This window comes from Mytilus edulis, chromosome 9, assembly GCF_963676685.1.
Source record: "Mytilus edulis chromosome 9, xbMytEdul2.2, whole genome shotgun sequence".
In the NCBI taxonomy this organism is placed as follows: Eukaryota; Metazoa; Mollusca; class Bivalvia; order Mytilida; family Mytilidae; genus Mytilus; species Mytilus edulis.
This window is the reverse complement of record NC_092352.1, coordinates 80,612,049-80,621,105: the sequence shown is the minus strand read 5'-3', so window position 1 is coordinate 80,621,105 and position 9,057 is coordinate 80,612,049. Positions and strand designations below refer to the sequence as shown.

Here is a 9,057-nt window from a genome sequence, read left to right as displayed (position 1 = left end):
TAGCGCAAGGCCGAACGAAGTGAGGCAAATAGCCGAGCGGAGCGAGGCGAATAATTTTTGAGCCGAGCGAAGCGAGGCGAAAATTTTTTTTTGGGGGGTTCGGGTGTCTGAAACGGGAAAAGCTTATTTCAGCATAACTATGGGAGAAGTCAATGTATTTATAATAAGAAACAAAAGTAACAAATTAACAGAAATGCGTTTTTTTTTAATAGCTAGCCTAGTAAGTAACAAAACAAGTTTCACTGTATATCATAGTTAATCTCTGTTGGTCAACCAAAACTTCCCGATTCTCCTATGTCCTGTGCTATCGAATAGCTTCAATACACGTTCTTTGTCCACTGCATCATTCCTAAGCACATGGAGCATGGCAAGCCCACAAAGCCTGTCACCACCCATTGTAGCCCGTTCCCATGTTTTCAAACGCCTTAAACTGGAAAACGATCTCTCACAACAGACTGATGTGACAGGCATAGTTAAAAGTACTTGCAATATTGTGAAAACATTTGGGTACAAGTCTTTGTTAGCCAGCTTAATTGCTGTCGTGAGGCTTCCTTCATCTAGCATACCTACTGTCTTTCTTACCCACCTTTCAAGTTCACATGTTAACTCTTCCATGTTTGTTACGTCCGGAAATGCTTGGAAAAGGTGTTCAATTAATTCTGGTGTTAACTTGCCTACATTTTTTGGAATAAGGTAATATCCTAACATTTGATTTTTTACCTCATCAGGAAACCGGCGTTGCATTTCACTAATAACGTGATCCAAAAATGGGAAAAATAAATTAATTCGCCAATGCTGCTCTGCAGTAGAGGCAGTTGCTGCGTTCTCCCTATGAACTTGACGACCAACTCGCCTACGTGGCATTAAGTCTATTTCAATAGCATCTGCTATGACAGTACCTCGCCTGAAAAGTTCTGAAAAAATTTCCTCTGTTCTCTTTTCCTGCAATAATTTCAGAAGAATTTTTGATTCCTCAAAAGCATCCACCATGTTGCAGTCAGTCTTTTGAAGGAACAATGTTAGTGGCTTAAGAATGCTCAAAACAAATTGGGCAACTAACACGGCAACAATGCATTCGGGGTCTTCCAGGTAGCGCCGATAACCACTTGCATTTGTCCTAGCATCACTTGTGCTTACATTTTCAATTTTAGTCAGAGCAGCATGAACAGATTTGTAGTTTGCAAGAAGTGACGAAACCGTGTCTACTCTTGCTGTCCACCTTGTTTCGCATAAACGCTTCACCGAAACATCTGTTCCCTTTTTCAAAAGTTTTATGTCGACATCTTCTTCTTCATTTTGTAAACCTTCAAGCATATCATCTACTAATTTTGTATTACCTGTAAATGAGTTTAGGATGGTTTTACGCTTGTGGGATGCACACAAGAACCATGTCATTTGGCCGACTGATGACATCAAATTTCGTATCTGGCGCACATCCTTGCAACTCTGCGTCACCACAAGGTTAAGGTTGTGCGACTTGCAGTGCACGAAGGGTGCATCTGGACATTGTTCACGTATGCGCTGTTGTACACCTGATACATGTCCACTCATGACAGAGGCTCCATCGTACCCTTGTCCACGCAGTTTCTGCAATGGTAGTCCCCATTTGTCTAGGTTACTAACAATTGCATTAGCAATATGTTCAGCGTCAACTTCCTTAGGTTCAACAAATCCTAAAAAATCCTCTCCAACCTCATACGTGTCATTATCAACATATCTGATACACAGCGATAGTTGCTCTGTCACGGAAACATCCGTAGTTTCATCAGCCATTATGGAATAAAAGCCAGATGCTTTACATTTTTGCACAATTCGTTCTCTTATTTCAAGTTCACAGCATTGTATCAATTCGTTCTGAATCTGTGGTGATAGGTATATCATAGATTTGTGTGCTGTTTCGAGATGATCTTTTAATACCGTATCAAAGTTAGATTTCCAATTGATGAAAAATTGAAAGTTTCCGTCTTCCTGGTGAGATATTTTATCCCAATTTCCCCTTAATGCAATGTTCCTCTGCCCTAACACGATTATCACATCAATTATGGAAAGAAGTATATCATGATTTTTCTTGACCTTGTCTTCATATGCTTTGCTTAATGATGAACATATACTAGGTTTCTTGCCTTCGCATACAGAGATAAAATTTTCAGCCTTCTCAACTGCATTTCTATGGTCAACGGAGTCGTCATGTGATTTTAAAGTTGATCTTTTATTACCCACTGCATTTTTCCAGTCCGTGAAACCTTTACTGCTAAAAAGTCCACCTTCATCCCGAAAAACAACACAATACTTGCAATATGCAGCATCTTCCGTACAGGAATATCTTAACCATGGAAACTGGGATTCCCAAGATGGCAAATATCGTCTCCCCCCTTTTTTAGGATAAACATTAGATATTTCGTCAGCATCTTTTAGCATCGCTAATTTCTGTTCATCTGTACTATGTTGGTTTTCAATAAGAAATATGGCTGGATCAAGCCCCTTTTGACTACTAACTGACATTAGAGTGGACTTTTTACTAGTACTCGGCTCTGGTGTTTCCCTTATTTCTGGATCTGGTTCATTTTGAATGGGAGAGGATATATCTGGAGTTAATTTTTCTGTATCAGAATGGTCATCTACAAAGAAATTGAACAAATAAACCTGATGCTAGCATGATGATAATGATGATGAATGCCTTTTTCATCTCCTGTTCAGCAGCAAGTTATAAGCTTATAAAAGACGAGAACATATTATAAGCATCAATTAGGATATATCTATTTTTAATACATAATCATAATCCGCTGGAAGACATGTCAACCTAACTGGACACATTTATTCTACCAACTTTCAAGTCATTGGTGTTAACTATGAACAACCTGGATTCGAACCCACGACCTTACCGCTCAAGAAGCAATGGAACACATTAGCATACAACCAGACAATGCTGATCATAATCAGAAAAAGAAACACGAAAAAAATATTTTCAAACAATACTAAAAATATATTTCACACTTTTATTACTGATAAATAAATATAATGAATTGCCTTAAATTAATACATTAAAGATTTGAGTCTCCCATAAAAAGGCGCTTCATGATTTTGTTTAAAACTAATTATAAATAATTATTATATTTTTGGTCAATGAATTATTTTATCGATTAGCATTTGTTGTTCAGTGAATTGATAGTGTATACATTGGTAACTATAGCATTATCCATCCAAAAAATAAAACAAGCAGAAAGCCTGCATACTTATAGGGGGTGTTTATACTCATGAGTTACCTTTCTCATCTTTTTTTCTCTTTAAAGAACCCGTCTTCAACCAGTTTTGTAAAGACATCACGAGTTTGTTTCAATTTTCTATTTTGATTTGTATTCGGAACACTTATTGTTTTACCGTCAGCGCTATGGTAAAAGCTGCACGCTGCAACATAGTGGACACTGTATGTAGTGTGCCGGTAGATAATTTGAAACTCGAAACTCGCATAATGATATTAGTATGATAATGTAAAATACATAATTGAAAAAAATGACATTTTTAAAGTTTGGTCGTCGTTTCAAAAGTGAGGCATTTGCCTCATTTGCCTCCATTACGCTACGGCCCTGTCTATATTTTATTAATGACGTCTTATTAAGTGAAAGACGGAAAAGTGTTTCCATTTATATAAAGTAATAGTTTTGTAGTAAATAGTTTTTATCAAGTACAAATATGAATGAGTAAAGAATATTTGTTACGTTGTATATTTTTATAATTAGAGTTCGTATTTTGGTTTCAGGACTCCATGTAATGTAATGATGTAGAGCACATGATTGTGTGATGTTTATATGATGTGCCGTTAACCGTATCAGTACAACTCGCTCCACAAGTGGTAAGAGTATATTTATTTATAGTTTAGCATTGTTTATATTGTATTGTAAACATGACTTACCTCCCGTTAGTTTGGAGCTTTTAATACATCACTAATATTGACATCATAAGTCTTTATGATTATTATATTTGCAACTTTATATTTGTTGTATGATATTATGTAGTTAATTATTATATGTATTATATATTTTAATGGAGTCATTATTAATAAATGTAGATGTAACATTTATTATATACCGTTTGCAAGGTAAACCAGTATTGAATACATATATACAGATGCACGTAATTTACATATCACATTCCGATTTAGTGTTTAGTCAAAAGTCAAGCAATCGTAAAAGTACACGTGACATTCGATAATAATTTTATAGCATGTAAACCTTGAACATTTTCTATTTACAATACATTTTACTTGCTACCAAATTAATAACAGTTAAAGGTATTATTTATTATATTTCTGTACTATATAACCTGTGATATTCGTAAAAGTATATATATTTATGTTATATGAAATAGCTTGTTATTTATACATGTTGTATTGCTATTTCAGACTTGTTTTATCTACTGGTACAATAAAGCATCAGAACCCTAAGCTCTTGTTGGTGTTATTCGTTATCATAGAAAACCACCTACTACAAAAACATCCTTACCGCATAAAAATAGATAATGTATGATTAGTTGTAAAATTTTATCTATACATTCTATCCAAAATCTGAGACACCCTTTTGTAGATAATGGTTCTAGGAACAACATATAATAAAATTAATCCTCTCGGGGTATCCATGAAGAAGCTAATTTCAATCGAAAGTGGAAATCTGTTGTAAAGTTTTGTAGACACAGTTATCATTATAACTGATTACATAATTGTTGTATAATACTTATATTGCATTAATTTGAAAGAGTCATCTGTGAGCTTTCCATAGCTACCACTTTTATAAATTTCAAAGCATTATTAAGAAAGTTACAGCATTTTAAAACTGGGGAATTTGAGATATAAAATTTTGTATTGTGCTACCTTAAATAATTTCATTTGAGATTTGACACGATGAACTTGCTTGAGTGTTTCAGGTTTGTTATTACATAAACCCTTATTCATTTAACATTATAAATAGAGATTAATACATGGCCTTTTCCATATCAGCCTGGGTATCATCCCGAGACCCCCATATCAGCCCGAGACGGAGTCGAGGTGCTGATATGGGTCGAGGGATGATACCCAGGCTGATATGGATAAGGCAATGTATTAATCGCTTTATCATATACTTCCGACAATAATTTTGTGTAAGGCAAATAAACAAATGCAATGACTAAAACAGTCAAAAACTTTATAAAGAAGTTAAATTACGAATCAAATAAACTAAACTTGTCCAACAAAAGCATCGCTACCTCCATATATATGTATGGTAACATTTAGAGGCATTTTGAAACATTGAAAATTTGGAAGAGTTTTATAATCATTATTACTCCATGTTTGTTGTACTATAAAATGATTCACAATTGTAAATGGCATTTGTTAGCAAGTACTAAACTGTCACCACAAACGTTCCCGTAAAATATATGACGTCACAATGGAAAAGTTAACAACCGATACCGGAAACACCGGAAGTTTTGCACGAGAGGCACTATTATGGGTTTTGTGCACGAGATGCACCTGATATGGGTTATCAGCCCGGGTGGGAAATTATGGCTTGTGTACTTCCGCTCATTACACATATGCAAAAGCTATCATATCAATGCTAAGTATATGATAAATACAAATATTAACCAAAATCTATCAAAACATATTGATTTTGTAGTGAACAATTTCATGCATTTACTTAAAACAAACGAGCAAGAAGTATAGTATGACGTCCATTTTCACTGAACTAGTACACAATTGTATTCAAGGGCCAGCTTATGACCACCTCCGGGTGCGAAAATTTCTCGCTGCGTTGAAGACCCATTCAGGTTAGCCTTTCGGCTGGTGGCTGCTCTTTGGTTGGATTGGTGTCTCTTTAACAGGTTGGGAACAAACCCCCTGTATGATGATTATACCTGTATAGAGGAATAATCCTTCTTTAGAGGGATAAAATTATCCTTCTATAGAGGGGTATTTTTGTTTGCACTGGATTTAAAGCAAATTAGGGCAGAATGGCATTTTCTATTTATATTGGCTATAATCTCTAGCATTATATGCATTAACATATGCACTTTACTAAAAATTGGGATAACCAGTTTTCTACTAAAGTGACAAAACTTGCAATCTATTGTTTACCTATCTGAACACCTGATCAACAACAAAAGGAATAGTTGATCTTTAAATTTCATGTGAAATCTATCAATAGAAATTCTGTTCAGTGAGGCATAAGTGAGTAGAATTTACCTGATCATCACAGCTTTTAATCATGGTGAACAATAGATTTTATATTTAGTCAGATAAGCATCAAACTGGACATGTGCATATTAAATTAAGTACACCAATTGGTGCATCAACTGTTCCAGGTTACTGCCATAATAAGAAAAGAATGCCATTCTGCCCTATTTTGATTTAAATCCAGTCTAAACAAAAATACCCCTCTGTAGAGGGATAAATTTACCCCTCTATAGAAGGATTATCCCTCTATACAGGTATAATCACCATATAGAGGGTTTGTTCCCAACCTGTTTAACATATCCCTCATTTCCATTTAATTTTAATTCCTTTTAGTGTTAGATACGAAAACTGATATGTTGACAATTTAAAAGAGTAATTGAATATGATCAGGAACATACTGGTTTATACTTTTGTCATTGCCTTTTTTGTTTTTAATTTAAACAATATATTTAGTATAAGTAAAATGTTATTACCGCTCTGTATGGAAAGGTCCGGATCTAGCATAACATTCACCAATTGATATTAATTCACCACCGAAAAAGAAATGTACTTTTGTTGTAGAGAATTTCAGGTATCCTCCATTGAATGAACCTCCAATTATATTGAATGTTTTATTTTGCCAGCTGCATTGAAAAGAACACAAACTCTGACCTGGTCAAAAAAACATATATAAATAAAGTTTTTTTGTTTAAATAAAAAAAAAATAAAAAAATATAGAAGCATCCAAGAAGTATTCCCCCCTTAAAACTTGCATTTGCAGTCTAAAATATGTGACATGGAACACTTTAGGAGGGGTGTTCGAGAAAACTGAGCGCTAGAAATGTCTGTCCAGCTTGCAGAAAATGTGCAAATAATTATAATTCTTGAAAAAGCAAATTTGATACATCAAATACTATTATGTTCTACTGGAACTTTTTGACGGGCATAAACCAAATCTCGATATTCAATAGATTATGAATTGATGGATATACTACTGACAAAGGCAACATTACGACTGCAGATTCACATTATAATATAGACCGTGGGATATATACAAACTATTACGACATCAACAGGCTTGTTTATGTGACATGCTAAGGAACAATATAAGAGTGACGAAAGATACCAAGGGACATTCAAACTCATAGATCGAATATAAACTGAAAACGTCATGGTTAAAAAAGAAAAAGACAAACAGTAGTAGAAAAACACAAACTATAAGTCTTACCTGATTTGATCAGAGTGAAAAGACAGAAAGAAACGACACATGCTTTCAGAGAGTTCATTGTTCTCAAATAACAAGGTTTGTATTGATGATGAATATATATATAGCTAATAATGTAATACCATCTGCTGACAACATCAGTCAGTTGCATCGGTCGTTTTAAAATAAAATATACACCACACGTTATAATTATGATAAAAATATGAATAAATATACAGTTAAAATTCAAATTAACAATGTACTAATGATGTAGTGAATTTCAGACAAGAATTGCAAAAACAAAACTGGTATTTTTGGTCTCTTGTTAAAATGTTGTCTCAATGACTATCACTATTTTTGAAGACTTAGTTCACGATTTCCGTAACACATCAAATAAGTATTATTGTTTTTAAGCAGTGTTTTCTTTATATCTTCTTTTGTTTTCTCTGGGATCACTTCTGTGAGTATAAACACTGGACGACATAAATTAGCTCAATAGTGGCGCTTAAAGTTGGCGTTAAAACTCAAACAATCAATGGGAGTATGTTGATTACACTGGTATTAGCGGTTATCGACATATTAGGTTACTTGTATGTATGAAAAGATGTCAGCGAACCATCATGTGTTCAAATTGCCTTATTAATGGAACATTTTGTTTTACATTATTGACAGATGTTGCCGGGGATTAATGAAAAGTTTACTATAAACGTAAATTTGCTAAATTTGAGTTTGTCAGTAATAACAAAATCCGGCCCCGAACATCACCAAAAAAAAAGATATAGATATTGTACCTCAAAACCGAAAAAGTAATAAAAAACTAGCTTAAAAACATGTACATATTTTCACTTGTATGTTTACTCGATGTTGTAAAAAGTAAAATCACAAAAATACTGAACTCCGGAGAAAATTCAAAGCGGAAGTCCCTAATCAAATGGCAAAATCAAATGATAAAACACATCAAACGAATGGACAACAACTGTCATATTCCTGACTTGATACAGCCATTTTTCAAATGTAGAAAATGGTGGATTAAACCTGGTTTAATAGCGGTAAACCTCATTTGTACGACAGTCGCATCAATTTTCATTAAAGTTGTCTTGCATTTCTATTTGTTATCTATGTATTTAGGTGGAATGTTATACATTGATGATAACTTCCACATTTTATTCGTTAATGGTTCTTGAGATACCAAAGGATATCTTGGAGGATGGAGAAAAGGTCAATCAGTTAACAAAAAGTTGTTCTGTAGAATGGATATAAGTTTTCCATTGGCAAGCATGGAGAGTTGGCAAATTTACAATTTGGGAACATGCTTTCGTATTGCCTAAATCCTTCGATACCCCCATTAAAACAATGCCAGTTAATTGGATGATGATCACCTAGAAGATTAGCTAAGGAATCCCGACGCAGTTAACGTCCTATCTCTTCGGCAGAGTATAAACACTTATACCTGATTCTTCAATTCTTTGTTGTTTGAATTTTCAAATAAATCTGGCCAAATTCACCAACTACCATAATTCTATTGATGGAAATTGTCATTTCTAGACATGCACACCTTGAGTTAGTGGTATGCATTTCATCTTTTTTCACTGTATGTGTATGTATGCCAGCAGTCTTTTTCTATTCTTCCTGATTTCTTCCATCTGTTTTGTTGCTGATCAACGGCTGTGAA

At 34.2% G+C, this 9,057-nt stretch overlaps 1 protein-coding gene across 1 annotated transcript; it reads right to left on the bottom strand.

Annotated features, from left to right (window-relative positions):
- Positions 1 to 255: 255 nt before the first annotated feature.
- Positions 256 to 3,321, bottom strand: LOC139490205 (52 kDa repressor of the inhibitor of the protein kinase-like). The gene is made up of 2 exons (XM_071277055.1): positions 3,264 to 3,321; positions 256 to 2,618 (listed from the first exon to the last, which is right to left on the bottom strand). Exons 1-2 carry the CDS (start codon positions 3,319 to 3,321, stop codon positions 256 to 258), a joined length of 2,421 nt encoding a protein of 806 aa, XP_071133156.1.
- Between the last annotated feature and the right edge of the window lie 5,736 nt (positions 3,322 to 9,057).